The 24,062-nt window shown below is 34.3% G+C and overlaps 1 protein-coding gene across 8 annotated transcripts in view; it reads right to left on the bottom strand.

Annotated features, from left to right (window-relative positions):
- The window catches only part of ANKRD17 (ankyrin repeat domain 17), a 128,865-nt gene that overhangs the window by 33,530 nt on the left and 71,273 nt on the right, over window positions 1–24,062 (bottom strand). For all 8 annotated transcript variants that reach the window (XM_082653099.1, XM_082653103.1, XM_082653100.1 and 5 more), the window contains 8 exons: window positions 17,133–17,244; window positions 16,855–17,000; window positions 13,404–13,546; window positions 12,425–12,638; window positions 11,747–11,922; window positions 10,493–10,655; window positions 8,077–8,172; window positions 6,670–6,786 (listed from right to left, as the gene is read on the bottom strand). In XM_082653099.1, the coding sequence (XP_082509225.1) occupies window positions 6,670–6,786; window positions 8,077–8,172; window positions 10,493–10,655; window positions 11,747–11,922; window positions 12,425–12,638; window positions 13,404–13,546; window positions 16,855–17,000; window positions 17,133–17,244 (1,167 nt within the window). The remainder of the gene's footprint in view (window positions 1–6,669; window positions 6,787–8,076; window positions 8,173–10,492; window positions 10,656–11,746; window positions 11,923–12,424; window positions 12,639–13,403; window positions 13,547–16,854; window positions 17,001–17,132; window positions 17,245–24,062) is intronic.

Genomic DNA, 24,062 nt, shown 5'->3' with positions numbered 1-24,062 from the left:
GGGCAGGATCCAGCAAAATTTTTTTGATAACTATGTACTAAGCATGGTTCTAGTCTCTTAGGACTAAGCGGAAGACAAAATATCCCTGCCCTCATGAAGCTTATGAAGCTTACATTTAGTTGCTGGGGGAGGCACACAGATAGCAAACGTAATACATTATACAGTTTTTTAAAAAGGTGTTAAGTACAATGTAAAACAGGAATACTGGAGCAGAGGAAGAGAAGTGTGTATATGGGGACATATAGGGGAACATGAAGGTGAAGTTTAAGTAAACATTTAAAAGATTTGAAGTATAGCAGGCAAAGAGAACAGTCAGTATATAAGCTGTATGTTCAGGTAGGCCTGGAATGTTTAAGTAGGTCAGTCTGGTTGAGAATAATAGAAAATGACTTTCAGAGAACATATCATGAGACTTCATCACCTAAGGTCCCACGGGGCATTTTAAAGACTTTTTATCTTTTACTCTGAGGGAAATGGCACTGTAGGGTTTTGAGCAAAAGAGTGATTTGATTTAACTGATATATAGGATCACTCTAAGTGTTACATAGAGAACAGACTGCAGAGCAATGATGGAATCAGGGAGACCAGTTAAATGACTACTGTGGAAATACAGGTAAAATATGATATTAATGACTTGAATCAGGGTGAGAAGTGATAAATAGTGACTAGGATCCTTGATATAGTTTTAAGGCAAAGGTAACTAGATTTTCCAACACAATGGAGGACAGAGAGAAATCAAGCATGATATCGATATCTTTAGCCTGAGCAAATTACAAGACAGAGTTGTGGGTTTGGAGTGGGCAAAGATCAGGAGTTCACATTTGAACGTAAGTATGAGATATCTAATTAAGTATCCAAAAGGACATGTTGAGTAGCTAGCTAGATATAAGAGACTGGAAGGTAGGGAAGAGGTTTGGACTAAAGATATAAATTTGGGATCAGCTAGTATATATTTAAAGGTAAGAAGCAGGATGAGATGACCAGTGGTTAAGGAAGATCATGTAATAAGCTAAATGACTTGCCAACTAAGAGGAGAGAAGAGGAGGAACTAGAGATACAGAAGGAACATTCAGAAAGATAAGAGAAAAACCAAGACTGTGTAGTGTAATGAAGGCCAGATAAATAGAGTATGTCAGGTGTTATTAGGCTTAGTACGATAAGGATAGAGAAGTAATCACTGGATTTAGCTAGTGAGAGTCCCCAAAGACCGTAAAGGCATAGTTTTGGTGGAGCTGTAGGAGTGAGAGCCTGGTAGGAGTAAATTCAAGACAAAAAAGAATTGGAATACCCAAAATAGACAAGTTTTGCTGCAAATGGGAGCAGAAATGGGCTTGTAGCTGAAAATGGGGGGGCAGGGAGGTACGTGTTGGAAAAATCAAAAGTTTTTTTTAAGATTGGACAAAGAAGCTTATATGATGATGAGGATGATCCAGGGGAGGGGGGGAAATGATATAGAAGAAAAGAAAACTGCCACAACAATTTTTTTTTTTTTTTTTTTTTTTTTTTTTGGCGGTACGCAGGCCTCTCATCGCTGCGGCCTCTCCCATTGCGGAGCACAGGCTCCGGACGCGCAGGCTCAGCGGCCATGGCTCACAGGCCCAGCCGCTCCGTGGCATGTGGGATCTTCCCGAACCGGGGCACGAACCTGTGTCCCCCGCATCGGCAGGCGGACTCTCAACCACTGCGCCACCAGGGAAGCCCCAAAACAATGTTTTTGAGTAAGGGATGGCAGACAGAAAATATGATGTAGTTCACAAATGGAGGGATTGGTTACAACAAGTTTATCTAGTAATTGGTATGAAATATATGGGTACAGGGCTTGGTGGGTTGGGGAGATGGGGTAGGGGAAGTCTCTGGCAGTTTTCTTCTGGTGCTTCAGTTTTCTTACTGAAGTAGCATGCAAGGTCATCAGAGGTTGAAGAAGAGGATGTACCAGAAGTCGCAGGATAAAAGAGAAAGAACTAATGGTCTAGAAGAGTGGGAGAGTAAATTAAACTAGGGAAATATATAGTATGACTATTGGGAGGAATTAAAGGGTTCACTGTCACACATTTAAAGTAAAATTAGTCATCAAGGTTGAATGCTTTTTTTCCTTAGACACCTTTAATTACTAGGCTTCAATAAAGAAAAAGGAGAAAGAAAAGAGTAAGGCCAGTGAAGGGTGGTACGATAAATGGATCTTACAATTTATTGGTAGACAGAATGTTTTTAGGCTTGCTGGAGGTAGAATTCTAGAGGGAGTAAAGCTGAAAAGACAAGAGGTGATAATCAGAGAATGAAATGTATGAAACTGAGATTGTGAGGTGGGCATATTAATAGCTTCAGTGGTGGCAAAAAACCCAACTGAAAACATCTATTAGGAATATTTTAAAAATATACTGTACATAGCTCCCTAAAAGATTATGAAAGTTTACAAAGAGAAAAAACAATAAGTGATAAAGTAGAGGGGTAAAACATTAAAAATGCAGACCAATAATACCCACTATGGATTCTAACAGCCCAAAACATAACCTAGTTGTTCACGTCCTAAGAGAACAAGAAATTAACTGCCAGAGTATTCCACAGTTAGACCAGATGAACTGCTCTAGAGCATGGACTCTTCCACATAGTATTTGCTGCATAAGGATAAGGGAATCTGGTAAATATAATGAGCAGTATTCTCAGCAGCAATTTTTACAAACCTATTAACCAACATTTTCAAATTAGAAAGGTTGATCAAAGGAGCATTTTTACACAAGTTACCCATGCAGAACATCCAAGTTAAACCAGACAAGACCACTCCAATGATATTTCTAAATCAGAAATGGTGGAGCCAGAATGTACTGAGCCTCAAAAGGCAAAACGGTGTATTTTTCCAGATGTAAATCATACATTAAAAATAGTGAACCAAACCCTAACACATCTCAATCTGATAATTTTTCAAATAGAAATAGAAAGGGGCTGGAGTTCAGGAAAGAACAGTCTCGTCCACAGTCTAGAATTCTATCTATGTACCATCCCCATTCAAAACTGTTTATAAAGTATCAGTCCATGCAGAAGAATTTGCATCTAATTAATTTTTGATTAACAATTAATACTGGAAAATAGGGCTTCCCTGGTGGCGCAGTGGTTGAGAGTCTGCCTGCTGATGCAGGGGACACGGGTTCGTGCCGCGGTCCGGGAGGATCCCACATGCCGCGGAGCAGCTGGGCCTGTGAGCCATGGCCGCTGAGCCTGCGCGTCCAGAGCCTGTGCTCCGCAACAGGAGAGGCCACAACAGTGAGAGGCCCACGTACCGAAAAAGAAAAAAAAAAAAAACTGGAAAATATGCAATGACATTGAAAGAAATTCCTTTTGAATTGCTTTAAATCTGAGGCTCTGAAAGCATGACCATCTAGGTTAAGAAAGACTGGCAAGAATTCAAGGAAAAAACACTTATGTATTGCTGATGGTAGTAGGAAAATATTCTGAAAGTATCAAATTTAAAATATACTGACCTAAGTGAAGAAACTTACTCCATAAAAATAAAAGCACCAAAATATAAAGAAACATGTATAATGACGTTTATTGCAACATTATTTGTAGTGACAAAACTGGAAACAAACCTACTATGGAGTATATTATGCAGTTATAAATCACTATCAGTTGACAATATTCTTCACTTATTGAGAGAGGGAAAAGCAAGTATTAGAGTAATATGTTCGCATGATTCTAATTTTTAAAAAGTACAGTTTTCATATACATGGATATTTATTTGTTCAACAAATGTTTACTAACATGCCAGGCACCATTTTGTAGTTCATACAATCTAGTGGTAGAGAGAGACAAACAAGCTAACTAAGTAAAATACAGTATTTAGAATATTAGAACATGAAAATAAAGAAGGGAAGAAGAGTAGGAAGAATGTGAAAGGGAGACTAAAATATGAGGCAAGTGAAGTGACATTCAAGGCAGAAGGCATAGCAAGAGCAAAAAGGATGGTCATTATGGATAGAGCAAAGTGACCAAGAGAAAGTAGTAAAATAAGATCAGACAGGAGTAAGAAGTGGTGTGAGTGGGCAGAACATGTAAGGTCTTTAAAGGTTTTAAAGGTCAGAAGTGAGGACTTTTAGTTAATTACCATACCAGGTTTTGAACTTCAGTTACCTTACAATGATGGCGTATGCGTTTCTTTTAGTTATCTTTGCATAGTTCACAGTTTAAACTGAACACATTATTGTAATAAAGAAAAAAGAAAATAAATCATTGAAGACATGCACAATAGGACATTCCTAAAAGCTGCTTCTTGACTTTGATCCACAGGTATGCAGTAAATCTCTAAATGTATTTCATGTAACGTATAAACAACAAAGGTATGAAACAATTAAAGATTTTATTTAAAAACAGATATCTATGTCTCAGCTATAGAAAGGATGTCTTCTAAGATTTATAAAAATGCAAAAAGAAACAATATTATGAAATAAATTAGCGATTCTAACATATAAAAATGAGAGAGTAATGCAAAAACAGGATATTATAATATTATAAGGAGAAAGCACTAAAATGTAGGTTGACTTCAATTAAGGGAGGAGAGGAAAGCAGGGAATTTAGAATTAAAAAAAGTGGCCTTAAATCTTAGCCTAGCTTCGGCAAGTTACTTAACTTCCATAGATTCAGTTTCTCCATCTGTAATATGAGGGTAATAATATTTCTTACAGAGAAGACTCAAGTAATACATATTCTGTCATACAACTTGGCCCTATTATATTGCCTGGTATTTAGTGAACATTAAATAAATATTTGATGAAACTGAATATTAAAAATAGGTATAGTTACAATAATTATAACCATATCTGTTCTCAATGTGTTCAATTAAAACTTCAAAGTGGCCAAAAAAGCTAATTTTCATTTGATCAGAATCTAAACTAGGAAGTTTTTAAAATGAAGAACCTCTGGGGCTTCCCTGGTGGCGCAGTGGTTGAGAGTCCGCCTGCCGATGCAGGGGACACTGGTTCGTGCCCCAGTCTGGGAAGATCCCACATGCCGCGGAGTGGCTGGGCCCGTGGCCATGGCCGCTGAGCCTGCGTGTCCGGAGCCTGTGCTCCGCAACGGGAGAGGCCACAACAGTGAGAGGCCCGCGTACCGGAAAAAAAAAAAGAACCTCTGATTTTAAATATATTTTTCAGAATACTGTATTTTCACATTGACTTTAGAACAAAATGTTTAAAATAATTCATACTTTCTTTATGTGAGATGAAATATATAGCTTAACAAAGTCAGTAAGTCTAATTAAAAAGAATGGACTTGACTCAAATGAAAAATGTTATATATACAATTGACCTGTGAACAACACTGTGCAGGCCCACTTTATGCGAATTCTTTAAAATGAATAAGTACTACAGTACTACATAATCTGTGGTTGGTTGAAATCCAGGGACTTGAAACTGAAGATATGGAGGGCCCAAGTATAAAGTTACACATTGCTTTTCAACTGCATGGGGGGGGGGTGCCCCAGCCCCCACTATCACTGCATATCCTTTATAAATCTAAAAAGTATATGTTAAATTTCATAGCATTTTTAACCTTTTTTAAAAAGATGAAATATGGCAGAATATATATTCCATAATATTCAATACCAACCAATTCTTTTCCTACTATTACATTATAGAGTACAGTTATTGATAGGAACAGAGAGTAAAGAAGCAGCTATGGGACTGCCCAAACTGTACATTGTTTGGAGTGTTTTACTCCCCATGGGAATAAATGGGAATGATACTGTAGTGTGCCTGAAAGAGAAAAATACAAGAGAAATCATCCATTTAAAAAGGTACGCATTAAAGGGCAGGAAAGGAATAAAGAGGAATAAAGACACAGACGTAGAGAATGGACTTGAGGACACGGGGAGGGGGAAAGGTAAGCTGGGACGCAGTGAGAGAGTGGCATGGACTTATATATACTACCAAATGTAAAATAGATAGCTAGTGGGAAGCAGTCGCATAGCACAGGGAGATCAGCTCCGTTGCTTTGTGACCACCTAGAGGGGTGGGATAGGGAGGGTGGGAGGGAGATACAAGAGGGAGGAGATATGGGGATATATGTATATGTATCGCTGATTCACTTTGTTATAAAGCAGAAACTAACACACTATTGTAAAGCAATTCTACTCTAATAAAGATGTTAAAAAAATAATAGATATACAATACATTTCATGCATTTAAATCGTACAATTTTATAAAAATAAAATAAAATAAAAAGGTGCGCATTAAACATTCCATCAACTGGTCGTATTTCACTAGTTGGTCATGGCTTGGTAGTGTATGCCTTCCTAGTGTATTTGGTACTTCTGATAAATCCGTTGGCAACAAATTACAAGGTCTAGGATCAATGAAGTACAGAGTTGGATGGGGATTAAGAGAACATTAGTTGAGATAATTGAGCATTAGAGGCTAGGTTCCCTGACTTGCAGATCAATGCAATTCCTACAATAACATTTTGTTAATTCGATTATAAAGAAAACTATTTTAATGATATAATGATGTTTAAAATACTCATAATCCTCTCCACTATTTGAGCCAAACTTGGAGAGAAAAATCATGTACATAATTTAAAGCAAAACCAAACCAAAACAAAAAACCACAGATTACAAATTAGGAGGAAGAGAAGCTGAAAGGAAAAAAGTAGGTATTTTTCATATGTAAAGGTTACCATTACCTTTTCCAAGTCTAACTCCTCTAATAAAATGCTGGCATTTTTGTTTGCTTCAGCAGCCTGTCTATCTTTGGCTTGTACTATCGACTCCATACAAAGGTGGCACTTCTTCAGCATCTCCTAAAATGAAAAATTAAGATGTTTCCAGACTCAAAAAATTAACATTTAGAGAGATTCCTGAAAACATGAAAATATTAATTAAGGTACTTGAATGAACATAAGCAATAAAGATCAGTAGTAAGGCAAAAAAAGAATGCAAATAAAAACATAATTTAAATGGTATATTTTTAAAAATACATTAGCAAAGAGCCTCTATTGTTCTTCAAAATAATATCCATTTGACTGGTACTAAAATTATTTACTCCTGTTATTTAAATATAAGAAATCATACTATAAATAGAGCTGCAATAATCTGTCAGCTGGTTAATGGGCTAAAGGAAAAGGTCAACGTCAACAAAAAAAATAGGTTTAAAACAATTTAAAATACTTATTTGGCAAGAACTGTTCTCAAATATTTAAGCTTTGTTGCTATAACTTCTTGTGCTGGAATCATTCATAAAAAGCATGTATTTATAGACATCTCAGTGATTTCATTCTTAGAACATACAGTTTTTGACAGGAAAGGGATATTTCCCTATTAAGACAAAAGCTTTATTTTAAATCTCTGCCCCCCTTCCATAAGGGGTATCTAGGAACATTAATTGTCATAAATGAATCTAGAGGCAGGCAAGACAGTGGATTAGCTATGTTAAATAAAACTTATGGGAAAAAGCTGTTCACTATCATGTGATAACTGCTGAGAAAATCAAAGACATTTTTAGATTTTCAGAGGCATGTCTTAGGATTTTATTCAAATATTTTGATCTCAATTAGAATTCTAAAGGGATTTATTTTTCCTTACTTTCCCTGCAAAAATCCTAGCAAATTCATTCTTAAACTGACAGTTACTCCAACTTTTATATTATGTTGAACATGTTAAGAGTTTTCTTGACCATAATTAAAAGTACTGTGTTAATTTTTGTTTAGGTATAAAAAAATCCACTGACTTGTTCCTCTCAGAAGAGATATCTGTCTGAATAGATTACAGCACTAATGAATAGTAACAATAATTTGCTTTAGATTGTTTAGTATTTACATTAAAATTAAATTAGCTTAAGTACTATTTAAAAAGATAAAGTAATTCTAAAACAGAAAATGGTTTATTACTTCATGAGGTAAGTAAATCATCTGAAGATATTCTTAAATATCATACTTCATTCCCAAATCCTAGATAAATGAAAAGTGCTATGTACCACACATTATTGTTCAAACTAAGACTTTTTTTATCTTAGTGTGGAATATACATATACATGAAAAGCCAAATGGGATCCCAAGCTCATATAATGGGGATGAATTTAATCAGTATATTACCTTATCAGTGATCGTTGCTATGTATCTCATACATTCAGAATCTGATGGAAACTGATTGACTTCTTTGACTAAGTAGCGCACCACCTTCACATGACCCTAAAAAATAGATATCAGTGTCAGACTGAAAACAGACTCTATCAGGATTCAGTAAATCTAGTCTGTCTTAACTAAGATTCCATTAACATTAGTGCCACAAAATAAAGACTTAAATTGGGTATTATTCGCACTTTAAATGAAAAAGAGACAGGCTTCGGTTCTAATAAGTTAGATAAATCTACATTGTTCATTTTCATCCTACCCTCCAAAAAAAAAAAATACAGAATAACCTGACCTAAAATTCTAAACCATTCTGAATTTAAAAAAACAATAAAGTCAGTATGAAGAAATGCAGGATATGTGTGAAAGAAAAGAAAAACCTCATCTTTTTTTTCCTAGCTAATTCATTAGAACTGAGTATCGTGTTTCAATTTTAAGCATTAAAAGAGTAGAAATAACAATTTTGATCTTTCTTTGAGATAAAAACTGAATGCATAGCACTATACTAGGTAGTGCAAAAGAAATAACATACACTTTCCTAAGGCTTGAGCGATGATTATATTATTCACTGTAACACAGTTCACTAAGTTCAAAATCTTTAGACCAGCCTTCAAGAGGCTTTCTACTTTCTCTAATCCACACTATTACTGACACAACACATATAAACGGATGAATAAACATCTGTTTATATTTAGTACATTTCCTCTATTGCATTTATTTCTTCCTTCTCATCTGCATCCTTTCGGACTATCCCTATCTTTTAATGAATAGCTTAAATGCCATTTGCACCTTTCCTTGATATCTCACCAACACTTCTACAGTATTTAAACTATTTATATGGGACAACTCATACAGTTACCTGACTTTGTGTGTGGATCCCTGATTATTACATTTTGTACAAAAAGCAACAGTTGGAATCTGTACAATGTAATATGCCAACAATTACAGTTGTACATGGTAGGTACTAAGAAAAATAATGGAATGAATACAAAGAGTATAAAAGATAAGTGCCTTTCTTAAGGAGTTAAGTCTATTTGGAAAGATGAGATATATGCATGTTAGATGTTAAGGTAATAACAATATATATTTGTCAAAATAAATGATAAAGATAATAATGAATTGTAGAATTTCTACAACCTTTAAGAGATCAGATATCTCAATGTGAGCTCAAATGGAATGGGAAGAGTTTCTATAGAAGGGGAGATTTACACTGTACCCAAAGAATGAGTAATTTTGGAAGAATGAGGAAGGACATGGGCATTCCCAAGATGAGAACAAAGGTGCTATGGGAGACAATGACAAAAGACGAAGCAAGGAGAAGACTCCACATTAGGGACTCAATGGGAGATGAGTTCTAAAAGCACTAGATTGGGCTTTGAATAACAAACTAAGATTGGATTTGAAAGGATTACAGAGACTGGGGAGACATGAAAAGGTACTTGAAGAGGATACTAACATAGTGAAATGGTTTGGATGATAAACTTTATATGCTAGCTTGCTTGGAGAAGAGGTAGGTAGCCACTGAGAATAAGTTTGATTAGCAAGGAAAAAAAAATTCAGAGAGTCAGTGGGAAGCTAGTCTAGAACACCCAGGGAGGAGGTGGTATAAAGAACAAGAGTCAGAGAGAATAATAAGAGAAAAAGGAAAAGATGATTTTTTTACAATTTATATATTAAAAATTTTCAATACAACAAAGTAATTTGGAATCTGTAAGAGATTTTACCTACATGAATGACAAAACTCAAAATTATACCTACAGAATGACAAAACTCAAAATTATAATCCCTGGAATAGTAGTCTGGCTTCCCCAATAACAAATCAGACCTGCATTTAAGAGATCAACCAAAATATTAAATCAAATTACTTATACACAGTTCTGTGCTATGCATTACAGAAAGTTTCAGTTTTACAAAATTTATTTCTACTTCTGAAGGTTTCAAATACTGGCAGCTGAATTTTCATTTTTCCTTTTTTCCTAGAAATTAAAGTGAATAATTAAAAATGAAATCAATTTAAGCTAAACTTTTCTCTGCTGTGCTAATACAAGAAAACACTCATTCATAACAAGTAATTAATTACTTAGTTGGATTTATATTTTGTGAAAGATTAAGATTGCAACTAGATTTTGAAAATACTATTCAAACAACTTTTTAGAAGTTTACTTAGCTTTGACATCCAATATGGATACTATTAATGGCTTTTCTGGCATACCTGTATCTACCTTTCAATGTTGCCATCAGAGTGATTATTTGCTTATTATTTTACTGCTTTCATCACTACTGTTAGATTGTAAAATGAGAGTCTTTAGTGATAATTAAATTATGCACTTCCTAGCCTAAGTGAAAAATATCCAAGTGACTGAGAATGAAAGACTTCTACCTTTCTAAATGCTGCCATAAGAGGAGTTATCTTGCGGTTATCAGCTGCATCCACATCTGCACCTGCTTGCACCAGTAACTGAACCACATCAAGGTGTCCACCATTTGCTGCCAGCCACAATGGAGTGTTCCCCTTCTTGTTACGTACATCAATGTGAGCACCCCTAAATGAATGACACAAATATCACTTTTAAATGAAATGACACAGATAATAATAAAAATCAACTATGAATTTTGTGAAAATATTTTGTAAAGGAAAAAATTGTTTAAAATATATAGGACTAAAATATATTTCTCTAACAGAATTACATTACAAAGAATTTCCAGTCATCAAATTAAAAGCCATTGAATCAAAACTAATGATATATCAATAATTGCTTTTCTTATTTTAAAAATAATGACTCTTTGTGCATAATTCTGAGCTTAAAATCCTGAGAAAATGTAAAATTTTCTTTAGTGAAAAATAATGGTACATCCTGTTAATATCATAATATATTAAACAGTATCCTAGAGCACAAACAGTATCCTATGAGGTGATTATATCTTTCAGATTATTTGTATTCATGTATTTATATTATGTGGCTTCGTAAAAGAATGAATCTTAAAATAACATGAAGGTTTAGCACTCAGTGGGCATCATGGTAGATAAGACTCATGGTAAATAACTAGTTGATAGTAGCTACTACTAATTACTACTGTTAGGACACCATGCAAAAGTCTTTCAGACTGTTAAAGTAGGAAATCTAATTTAGTAGACAAGCAACTTTGAAAGACTGGCAAGTAACTCCTAAGTGACTGAAAACAAAAAATATCCTGGACTCTATCTCATATCTTGAACAGTTCCATAACTGTCTCTTAAAAGCCCTAATTACAGAACAAGAAAATCAACAATGAAGCCTTAGATTATTGCCAGACTTACAAGACTTAAGGTGATATCTTTGCAAAACTGTGTGGGAGATGTGAATATGGATGACAATAGATGGATGTTCAAATAGCTTATTATAGTACTTTAAAAGTGTATACACAGACAAAAAAGGAAGAAAAGAAGTATTTCTAGATTGCACTGAAATATATTAAACAATGCAGCATAGCTCTGGATGGGTGGAAAATAATAGAGATAGGTTTAAAACATAAAAAAATACACTGCAGTTTATAGAAGTAATCACATTTGATTTTTTAATAGTTCAATTTGCACAGAGAGTAGTAATCACTAGTAATACCATGTTCATATATGAAGGGTATGGTAGCATCATACCTGCCAATGAGAAGCTCACAGAATTTATAATGCCCTTTATCTGCTGCTATGGTTAAAGCTGTATCTCTCGAGGAGGGCACTGGAGGGGCATTAACATCAGCACCTTTATCCAAAAGAACTCGGCCCACCTCTGCATATCCACCAGAGGCAGCTTCCATTAGCGGTGTGAGGCCAGTCTAGGTTTGGTGAAAAATAAAAAACAACACGTAAGAGACCAGAAAGTACTAAAATGTTAAAGAACAACGATCTGGGGGAGCAATACGGTACAGCTGTTACAAAATTCACGACTAAATTTCAGCACTGACACTGCTAACCTCTCTCAGTTACAGTGAGGTCTACTGAAAGCAGATGATTCTACCTAATGTCCATTTGTTGGTAAAAATTTTAAGACACATGTACTTGGCATATAACTGGCACTTAATAAATGCTCCCTCTCTTCTCTTTCATTATACTACATAGTTTTCAGCTGATAACTCCAATGTCATTATTACCTATAAAAATCTATTGCTGAGGTATTTCAAGAGTTAATGCTTAACTGAGTCATACAGAATGATTTGTTTATATATGTAAGAGATAAATGTTACTACAAAGTACTAGAAGTATAATTAGCATATTGCCAATGTACACCTTAAATGTCAAAGCAATAAACCCATGGGTAAATCTCAGACTTTTTCTTACCTTAGCTCTGTGTTCCACATTTGCTTTTCTATCAAGCAGAAGACTAACCACTTCAGTTCTTCCTTGGAAGCAGGCTAAGGTAAGGGCAGTGTTCCGATTGGTTTCTATTTGAGCATTTATGTCAGAGCCCATGTCTAACAGGAGCTTAACGGCAGCTGTGTGCCCATTCATAGCTGCTAACATCAGAGGAGAAATGCCCAATTTGCTACCAGTTCTGGGGGTGGAAGTATGGGGAGAACAAAGGGAAAAATATATTTTTTATTTTTATTTATTTATTTAAAAAAATTTTTTTTTATTTTTTGCGGTACACGGGCCTCTCACTGTTGTGGCCTCTCCCGTTGCGGAGCACAGGCTCCGGATGCACAGGCTCAGCGGCCATGGCTCACGGGCCCAGCCGCTCCGCGGCATGTGGGATCCTCCCGGACCGGGCCACGAACCCATGTCCCCTGCATCGGTAGACGGACTCTCAACCACTGCGCCACCAGGGAAGCCCAATATATTTTTTAAATGTCCCAGAAAAACTAGATGATAATACAGAACTCTATCTTAGGATTTAAGATTCTTTATTCTGCAGAATTATTTAAAATAATCATTCTTCTCAGCCCTACTAAATCTTTGAGATATTACCAAGACTACACTACAAATCTTTTACTACCCAGAACTAGAATACTTTCTGTATCTCATTCAACATAATGACTTGGGCTGAAAGTGATAAATTATTAAGTCATTATTAAAATGAACTTTCCATTCTAAAGTATATACTTGCTTGCTAATAAAAACATAAGACAGATGTGTTTACGTTTATCATAAGAAATAAAGTGATAATTTTTTCAAGTTCTATGTCAACAATTTTAAACACTTAAATTTGAATTCTAAATTTGTAATGAAGGCATTTCCTAAATATGGCATTAAAAAGTGTGCTACAAATATCTTTAACATAACACTCTTAAGGGACTTGGAGAGAGAGAATAAAACTTGCCTAGAATTAATCTCAGCTCCTGCATTTAGTAATATTTTGATAATGTTCACATAGCCACCAGAAGCAGCCAGGCTTAGAGGTGTGTAATCAGAAACATTCCTGTGCTCTTTATTTGCCCCTCGAGCTAACAATAGCTCCACCACCTGGAAAAAGAAAAGGAAAAAATGTGTTTTCTTCTTATGGTGAGACAACTTGCAAGGTGTATATTTCTGATTTCTCTTTTTTTCTGCTTTATTGTATAACAAAAGAAGGGGAAAGTCATTCATCCTTTGCACAAAATCAGTCTCAAATGAAAGCAAAAGGTCTTAGAGGCCGATAAAGGAATCGTTTCTCAAGTAAAATCCATTTTGGAATCTGTTGAAATGGCACAGTGTTTTCATTGAAAGATCTTGACCTCATGTGTTCTTGTGCAATGCTGTTTTGGAAATTAGTATTTCTGTATTATTCCACCACATAGTGGTAAAATAGAATAAGATTTTTTCATTTATACATGTAAATGTCCTTAAAATATTTTTTAAACTTAAAATCAAAAACTAAATGTTAAAAACATTTTTGGAATACAGCTAACACTTATCTTCCCCCAACATTTTACCATAAAAATTTTTAAGCACACAGAAAAGTTGAAAAAAATTTACATACAATCATCACCTAGATTCTACCATTAACATTCTCCTCTACTTACTTTATCACATTTGTTCGTCTGTCCATCATTTTTTGATGCATTTCATTTCTAAGTAAATTGTAGACACCTGCAATTTCCCTTAAACACATCAGCATGTGTACCATGAACTAAACTCTTACTTGCTTTTAGGCTTTTTAGGTTTTTTTTAGGTGAAATTTGTAACTTTCAATAAATGCACAAAACTTAAGTGTATATTCACTGAGTATCGAGAAACGCATAAACCTAATTTGTATCGAGAAACGCATAAACCTAATTTAAATTTGTTATTTACTCATGTTCTTTCTCAGTCAATCCTACCCAAAGATTAGTTTCATTTACCATAGATCTTCATATAAATGAATCACAGAGTGTTTGAAAGTCAACTGTGTGTATTGCGTAGCATTCCATTATGTGAATGTGCTGCTTTATCCCTTCTACTGATAAACATCTCTACTGTTTCTAGTTTTGGGCAATTCTGAATAAAGTTGCCATGAACATTTCTTGTGGAAATATATTTTCATTGCTCATGGGCTCCACCTAGCAGCAGAATTTCTGGGTGCATGTTTAGTTAAGAAATTGCCAAACCTGTTCCTAAAGTGGTTGTACTATTTACACTCTCATCAACAAGGAGTTCTGGTTATTCCACATCCTCAGCAAAATTTGGTATTGTCAATCTTTATAATTTTAGCCATTCTAGTGGATGTAGCTGGTGGTATCTCACTGGGGTCTTAATTTGCATTCCCTGATTGCTGAGAATATTTAGCATTTATTTAAGTGCCATTCATAGATCTTTTGTCTATTATGCCATTTAATGCACAAAAAAACTCTTTGACACAGGTACTAGCATCTTATCTTCATTTTACAAATGAGGCATAAGGAAGTTAAGGATTGCTCAAGCTCATAGCACTTATCCTTGCTCTTACTGTTAATAATATATCTAACTAGGAAATAAATAAATGTTAATGAACAGTGCTTTGCCTTACTACCAGCTAAAACTTTACTTGTTTGAATAAAGCTATGACCAATTTTATTTTATTTTTGTCTTTTGGGTTTTTTTACGTTCACATTCATAAGCGTTTTCTATTTTAAATTTCATTAAAAAAAAATTTTTTATTGAAGTGTAATTGATTTACAAAGTTGTGTTAGTTTCAGGTGTACAGCAAAGTGATTCAATTATACATACATATACATACTTTTTTTTTCCAGATTCTTTTTCCTTAGAGGTTACTATAAAATATTGAGTATAGTTCCCTGTGCTATACAGTAGGCCCTTGTTGGTCATCTATTCCATACGCAGCAGTGTGTATATGTTAATCCCAAACTCCTAATTTATCCCTCTCCCACTCCTTTCTCCTTTGGTAACCATAAATTTGTTTTCTGTGTCTGTGGGTCTATTTCTGTTTTGTATATAAGTTCATTTGTATTTTTTTTTTTTAAGATTCCATGTATAAGCGATATGATTCTTATCTTTCTCTGAAGCTATGACTAATTTTAGATGACTTTCTATCACATTTTTGCTTTTAGAGCCAGTGAGGCTAACTGGCTTATGTAACAACATCATAAAAACAAGCCCCCAAACTGGCATTAGGCTATTTTATTTTACAAAGAGTCCCTTAAGCAATAAAGTAGAAAACCCTAATCAAATTTCTAAAGTTTTCTTAATTCTTTTATGCAAAGATAACTGACCCTAGTTATCTCTCAGAGGGAATGGTCTATTCCCCAAAAGTAATAAACATTCAATATAAAAGAATTATTTTGTGATTTAATAGTAAAATGACTTTCTAATATTTTATTAATTACTGCAAAATACTTTACTGTTCTAATGACACCAAATAAAAGCAAGAGTGTTATAGGCAAAATTATTACCCTAAAAGACTTCTATAATTATCATTACCGCATCTGTTACATTTTAGTAAGAATACATAAAGATTACAGTAGACTATAGGCTTTAACATTGCTTTGAAAGGAAGAAAATCAACTGATTTCTTTTTGATTCAATATTGAAAAATGTTATGAGACAAGTATGATTTCAAACCACACAGTGATTGAAAATTTCAGTTAAGTCAAAATTTTACTTTCATTATATATCAAAAACAGAACATTTACATTTCTGACTGACAGAATCACCTCCACTGTGGAATACAGAAAATAATTAGAATGGTGAAATAAAAAAGAAAAAGATTTTTAAGCTGAGGGTAGGAAACTCACCTGGAATGACCTAGAGTGCTTCCTAAATATAAGATTCAACAACTCCCTAACTGAGAAGTTACCAATCCATAGAGACAGCACGACTGGTGAATAGAATTGGATTTAAAAAAGTGATTTAAAATGAGGTTATCCAACTAATTATTAAATGCCAGAAGAATGAGGTTATCCAACTGATTATTAAATGTCCGAAGAAGACACACAATGGAGCAAACAGAGGCTGAGCTTAAGTACCTTTCACACTAAGTACTCTGGGACAGGAAAAGATGAGTGAATATAGGCCCCACTTATCAGGAGCTTGCTGATTTGATTTGGGATGTCTTAATCATTCTCTTAGCCTGAATGCAATATAGAGGGATTCCTATGGCAGTTCGTACTTTCAGATGAGTAGGATAATAAACAATGTATGATTTTTCTGGCAAGACAGTTTATAACACTAATTCTTATCCTTTTGCTAAAAGATTATAGTCTCAGTTACTGTGATAAATCTTAATGTCTGTCCACTGTTACCACAAAGTCATATAAATTAAAAGTGCACATCTGTTAAACAGAGAGAAAAAAAAAAATTACACTTGGGGACAATACCTCCTGTCTTCCCCCAGAACAAGCCAAAGATAGCGGTGTGTCCTTGGTTCTTTCTGACTGGGCTTCAATGTCTGCACCATTGTCCAGCAATATTTCCACAACACCAACATGACCAGCTGTAGCAGCCAAGATGAGCGGAGTAAAACCTGGAGTAAAATAAAGATCTTCTTAGCTAAGCAAAGAAACAGTGCTGTTGTCCATCAAAATAGGGCTACAAGTAGTATTTCGTCACAGAACACAAATAATTCAGAAGAAAAGTTAACAAAAGTAGGCCTTACCTTTCTTGTCTCTGTGCTCAATACTAGCTCCTCTCTCTAGCAATGTCTGTACCAGTTCCTCATGACCACCAGCACAGGCAAGCGTTAGCGCTGTGTCATGATTACTCTCAGTCTGTAAAAAATTGTTGATTAGCTCATTAGACAATTAAAAATGTTAACATCAATTACATAATATGTACATATACCAAATACACACACACACACACACATACACACACATATATACCATTCTACTATATCAAACATTTGGATAGTAACCTCTTTTTTTTTTCCCCACTAATGGTCAACTTGTGATTTTTTTAAACTACAAATAATATTTGAACTTTATGGGCAATTCTTAAAGCAAGCAAGAAGAAAAAAATGTATGATTTTCAACCATATGCTATTTTCAACTACATGTTTTAAGAAATACTACTGTGGACTCACTTTCCCTTCTACCCATAAATGGAGTAGCATAGACAAGATTTATCTTCCCATCCCAAATGACAAAAAAAGACAAACTATTTGAAATGATGTTAGTTAGACAGGCAACACATGACAGTGATCACTGAGGACAGAAATGATTAACTTATTGTATAGCCTGGAGAGTTTCCAGGCTAAAGTGCAGGAAGAGGGTACCCAAATAGAGCCTGGCATTCTCCCTGCATTGAAAAGAGAGTTTGGAGAAGTGAAGGTGGCTAGAATTCATGGGGTAGACTACTGGAGAGGAAGGCACTACATACAGAGAGCACTCCAGAGATCTGCAGAGGGCTCCTCTTGAGTCTTCAGCTGAGCTCTGATCAGCATACGTGCATAAGAAAAATTACTGGAGGCCAGGGAAAGACTACCAGAAGGGACTGAACAACACCTAGAGTTTACACAGAACTGGGAATAGTTTGGTTCCCACAGCCAGAGCAGAAAGACCCTCAAAACACACAGAATATCAAGAAAAATCCTCAGCCATTAGGCCAAATTAGCTACTCTGGACCCATCTAACAAAGCTGAAAAACAAGTCTTGAAATGAAAAAATTATTTCCAAGTAACTTAACTGCATTCGAGGAACAAAGCCCCTAAAAATTTAAAGGAACAAAAAAATATAATATACAATGCATTTTGAAAGACAAACACAATTATAATTGAGACATGACACTGTTTATATACAGTTTACTTCTGACTTATGCCAGTGATAGTGACCAATAATAGATTTAACCAGTGGTCACACTCTATCATAGTATGTGGCTACCAGAAAACATAAAATTATATGAATCTTGCATTATTTTTTTATTGTATAGCTCTGTCTAAGCCATCTTCCCGCTTTCACATATTCACCTCTATTACAGCATTTATCACCAATCTTCCTTATGTTAATATTACTTATGTGTCTATCACCCTCAGGGGACTATAAATTCCTGGAAGGTAATAAACATGTCTTATTTATGTTTGCATTCTCTACCTATTAGTGATGTCTTGCCTAGGAAACAATAAAAGATAGTTAAGTTGAATGAATGACAGTAGCTGTAAGGGTCATAGAATAAAAGCTATCACTAATAAAACAAAGGATTACATAAATGAAATATATATTTACTGTGTTATATAATATTATATTTATTTCAGGTTTATAAGGAAGGAATCTGATTTCAGAGAAAAGGAGACAAAGGTCAGAGAAATAACCTTCCGATGGTCACACATGCTAACAATGGGTAAAGACTGGTGTAAAAGAAACCAAGAAGATCATCGATAACAAAATGCTGCTTACCCTCTTACATCAGAGAGCAGCCCTAAGGCAAAGCTGATTGAGGTGAACAGAATGCTAAGTCTATCTGTATTATGTGTTCTCTATGTTAGTATAGACAATCAGTAGAAGAGTAATCTTTATTACAAAGAGTCAACTTTATGATAAAGTTTATGAGGTTTCTAGAAGTCTTCTAGGGGTTAAAGAGTAATTTAGGAAACTGGTGCCAATCGTAATAGAGAATGAAGAGACAAAATTTGGAAAAGGTAAGCATGGAAAATTTTAGAGGATCAGTAAAATTTGGGTTTTTTCCACATTATAAAACATCAATTCAATTGACATTTATTAAGCACCTTTTATATTCAAAGTACTCTGCTAGATACTCTAGCGCTGACAAAGGTAAGTAAATACAGTCTCTGCTCACTAGGAGTTTACAGGTTACTGTACAGGGCAAATTTAGGTTGAAACTAAGAGAGAAATATGAACAATGTGAGAGTTGAAGGAAAAGATATTTAAAGCTGAAGAAGAGGGGGAGGTTAGTCAAATTCCCTGGGCAACTTAAAAGTGGGTAACTTCACTATATTTCTGCATTAAGGTGAAATTAAAGCAATTAATATTTTACAACAATCTTTTTAAGACAATAATGAAAGAATTTAAAGATTCTGAAGTGAGACTTTCACCGCCCCCCCAAATATATACTACACATTCCCAAAATGGTAAGAAATATCCTGATTTGCAATATATCAAGAAACAATTTAACTGAAGTAGGAGTTTGGGTTAAATTAACTACTGATAAGATACAGGTAGTTTTGAATTAAAGAAAACAGGTGTTTTGAATATTTCTAATCAAGGAAATGAAATGTAGGTGATGACTTTCTAGAAGGCAAAGTAATACTAAAGTTATGTTATTATATTGGTTACCAAGTCACATTCTTGGTCATATATCTAAGAGAAACCTGGAAAGGAAAAAGATGCCCAGAGCTTTGTTAAGAGCTTTCCAGGTTTATATTCTAAAGAAAATTTCCATTTAGCTCACAATATCATAAAATATATCATTCTGTATTATAACATGTTATGATGATTCAGGCTTATAAAAAATGATAAAATTATATTCAATGTAAAAATATTCTGTAAATTACCAGCATGACGATTCAATTTTATAAGATAAAAAAAAGCAAGAATCATAAGACAAATGAAATATTAAAGGAAAAGGCAGCTTTTAATGAGCTAGAATATAAGTGAAAAAAAAATCTGAACTATAAAAAAGTATATCTATTCATTTCATTTAAAGTAATTAAATAAATTACTTTGAAAACTATTAGGATTTAAAGGGCTGAATATTTTTTAGACCTCCATGGTCCCAAATATCTCATTCTCTAACCACGTTAGGGGTCATGTATAAGATTAAAAAGGATGGCACTTTAGGGCATTCAATAAATGAGAAAAATCAGTAAGACAGTAAATAACCTATTTAAAACACTTCATATAAACAAGTCGAACGCATGCATTTTAAAGTAGAATGCTTTAATGGCAGAGTATTTCATATTACTATTATGAGTTAAATGAGTTTTTTCCTGGGCTCCTTAATTTCTCATTAAATCGTGGTGCAACTGTTTTCCATGTTGCAAAAACAGAAGAAAAGAGAAATACCAATGACATTTATACCATTAAAGGTAAAACATAATTTTACATACTCTACAATTTCAGTCTTGATATGTAGGTTAAATTTAACATCTACCTCTTTAAAAGATAATAGATACATGTTAATTATTAAAAACAGGAAAAAAAGGCAAAATTACATGAGGAGGTATTTATTTTTCTCATTTTTGAGATGTGCTAGAATAAGTTATTCCAAGTTTAAGGAAAGCCTTTAGAAATTTGAGAATAAAATGTCAAGCAGTTCAGAACTGGAACACAAGTTCAGTTCATGCCAGAACACAGGTTTTAGAACCTATGAAGAGAACAACTAATTCTTTCTCACTTTCGGCTAGCAGAGTTAATAAAAAGTTCACACTATAAAATACAGAAAATATTTAATTAATTCAGGGGATTCAGCTCTAACCTTCAACCAGATTTATTGTTTCATATAAAACCACAGTTCTTAAAAATCTATATGTGATTCCTAATTTCCATATCTAGAGTACCCAGGTATAAGTTTTATTACACCACTCAAGCAAAATAAAAAGAGATTAGAGCTATGTTATCAGAATGCATAGTAAAACAGTCCCAAATAATTACTTCAAACTATCATTTATTGATGTTTCCTAAAATAAATTTTGGTAACAGCACAGTGTGTAGTATTAATCTTAAAAGTTTTGATAGTATCCAAACTTAATTCAATAAGACCATTACATGAGAGGCGGAGAGCCTGTGGCACACAAACCAAGGGTGATTTCTAGTTATAGAACGTAAGATTTGAGGAATGTTATAAAGAATGCAAACTCTTATCGTCAGCATTCTTTAAGGGCCAGAAATTACACATACGATTCCAGCTAATCCTTGTTTAAAATATTAGTTCCCTACTATAATGATCAACTAAAGGACCATTTTTCAAGAATCATTAGCATTTAAAAAAAGAGACTTATATACTGAGGCATTAAAAAAATCACACTTCTTTTGTTCTTCCTTAAGATTTGTGGTAAATATGCTGTATGGCCAAGGAAATATGCTAAACAGATGTAAAGATTAAACACACATGACCCTTTGCTATCTAGGCAGACCCATTTTCTAGATTTTAGACCCAGAGTCTTTTTTTTGTTTCTTTGAAAGCTGGCTCTACTAAAAAATTGGCTGTTAGGCAAGGCCTCTTTCCTTACCTGTAAAATGGTAATAGCAACAGTACCTACTTCATGGAATTGTTACAGAGATTAAGTTAAAGAAGTAAGTATCTGTAAAGAGTAAGAATGTACATGTTGGGCTTCCCTGGTGGCACAGTAGTTGAGGGTCCGCCTGCTGATGCAGGGGACACGGGTTCGTGCCGCGGTCTGGGAAGATCCCACGTGCCGCGGAGCAGCTGGGCCCGTGAGCCATGGCCGCTGAGCCTGCGTGTCCGGAGCCTGTGCTCCGCAACGGGAGAGGCCACAAGAGCGAGAGGCCCGCGTACCGCAAAAAAAAACAAAAAAAAGAATGTACATGTTAAGTTTTGTTAAATAAACAAATGGAAAATCCAATTATTAGAGGAATTTTAATCTTTCAAAATAGAGGAAGAATCTTCATCATATCACCTGTCTGTAATGGCACAGCATTGTCACAACATAAACCAAAATATCCATTACGTAAAATCTCATGGAATTTGTATTGAGAATCTAGAAAAAACTTCAGGTGGATTAAGCATAAAAGAATCTTTGTATTTATCACTTTAAGTACCTTCTTGGTATCATAAAAACTAGTAAGTTAAAAAAACTAACACTGAAGGTTAAAGAAAAAATGGTGAACAATTATTTCCAAATAATTATTTTGTATTATGTGTTCCAAAACAGGAAATTTCTAACTAAGCAGTTATGGTAAACTCCATGAAAAGTATTGTAATTCATATTAGGCTAACCCAACTGAAAAGCCTCAATGTAAAGACCAGATAAAGAAGCAGATTTTTAAGGAGCCATAGTCAAATCTTTTTACATAAGTATGTCTACTACATTTAAAATGTACATCGTTTGTTCAATTAACTTTTTAAAAGTATTTATATGTAACTTCTCAGAAATTAATTTATGGTTGGTTGAGTGGTATAGTCAGATAAAATTTCATTATCACTATAATCTCAAATTCAATAAAATCATGATCATACTTGATGGAACCTTTTCTGTAGCTGATTGATTAATTGATTTAATTTTGGCTGCACCGTGCAGCACGCGGGATCTTAGTTCCCCAACCAGAGATCAAACCTGCCCCGCTGCAGTGGAAGTGCAGAGTCTTAACCACGGGACCACCAGGGAAGTCCCTGTGGCTGTTTTATTTTAAAGCATTAAAAAAAAAAAGAAGAAACACTTTATATTTTGGTGAAATTTTACTTTTGCTTATGGATCAATTTTTGATCTCACAAAATTAGAAAATATACTTCTGGTTAAAACATTAACAGACTCAGAGCAAAACAGGTTAGAGGAAAATAATGCAAATTCAATAAAAAGTTCAATCCAATTCTACAATGCTATCAATATGAAATGTAAACCACTGTGGTTCACCAAATGAATGTCTACTTTTTTTTATGAGACTAAAAATGAAGCCCTATAGTATGGTATTTGGAAGGGTGTCTTTGAAGTCAAACCAACCTAAGTTTGACTCCAGCCCCACCATTTCTTAGTTAAATGAAGTGATTGTAAGCCAAATGTTTAATCTCTCTCTTAGTCTAGGTTTCTTCAGCAGGAAAATGGGTGTTTAAGAGTAGCTACCTTGTATGTGTAATCTGAAGATTGAATAAAGTTATTCCTTAAAGAAAGCCCCTAACTATTTTAGGTGCTCAAAAAAAAGTTAGCTCATATAAAATAAGGGAAGCAAGTAAGAACAGAAATGAAATTCCTTTTTCATAGTATTACCAAGAAACATCTTAATGAAAAGGAGGCTTTATTTCAATAGCTTAATAGTACAGGCCCTTAAGGATGCAATAATACAAACACACACACACACACACACACACACACACTCTCTCTCTCTCTCTCTCTCTCTCTCTCTCTCTCCCCCTTCCCCCCTCCCTAAAATTGATGCTTATAAAGAAGTGATCATTTATAAAACTGCAAGTTTTATAACGTACACCACCACCCTCACACTAGTCTCTCCATCAGGCATTAATCAAAACACAAAACTAAATAAACTTCAAACATTTCTCAGTCCTGAAGAAAGCCACATACCCTTACCTCATTCAGTAGTCTTCTAAGCTAGGCTGCTTGGCATTTCTTCAGGACACAACACAAGCTACCTTCTCTTTTCCAACCTCACTTTGCTCTGACATTTCATGGTAAACTAATTCTTTTAAAAAACTTGTTTTTTAAACTTAACAGTGTTATAGAAACAGACACATAGACTTACTACATATTTCAGTCAGCAAGATCAGAATTTTCAAAGACAATATAAATGTAACTGAGTATATATGCTATATAAATGGAAACCAATATGAATTTTAAGACACATCTTCTAATTTAAGTTTAGAAGAAAATACATTATCTTAAATAAGTTCTTTCTTTTTACATCCCTTTTAAAACTAAAGTTTAAGAAAAAAAGATTACTTG

The sequence above is a fragment of the Grampus griseus genome, assembly GCF_964374135.1.
Source record: "Grampus griseus genome assembly, chromosome: 4".
Classification (NCBI taxonomy): Eukaryota; Metazoa; Chordata; class Mammalia; order Artiodactyla; family Delphinidae; genus Grampus; species Grampus griseus.
This window is presented reverse-complemented; position numbering and strand designations above follow the sequence as displayed.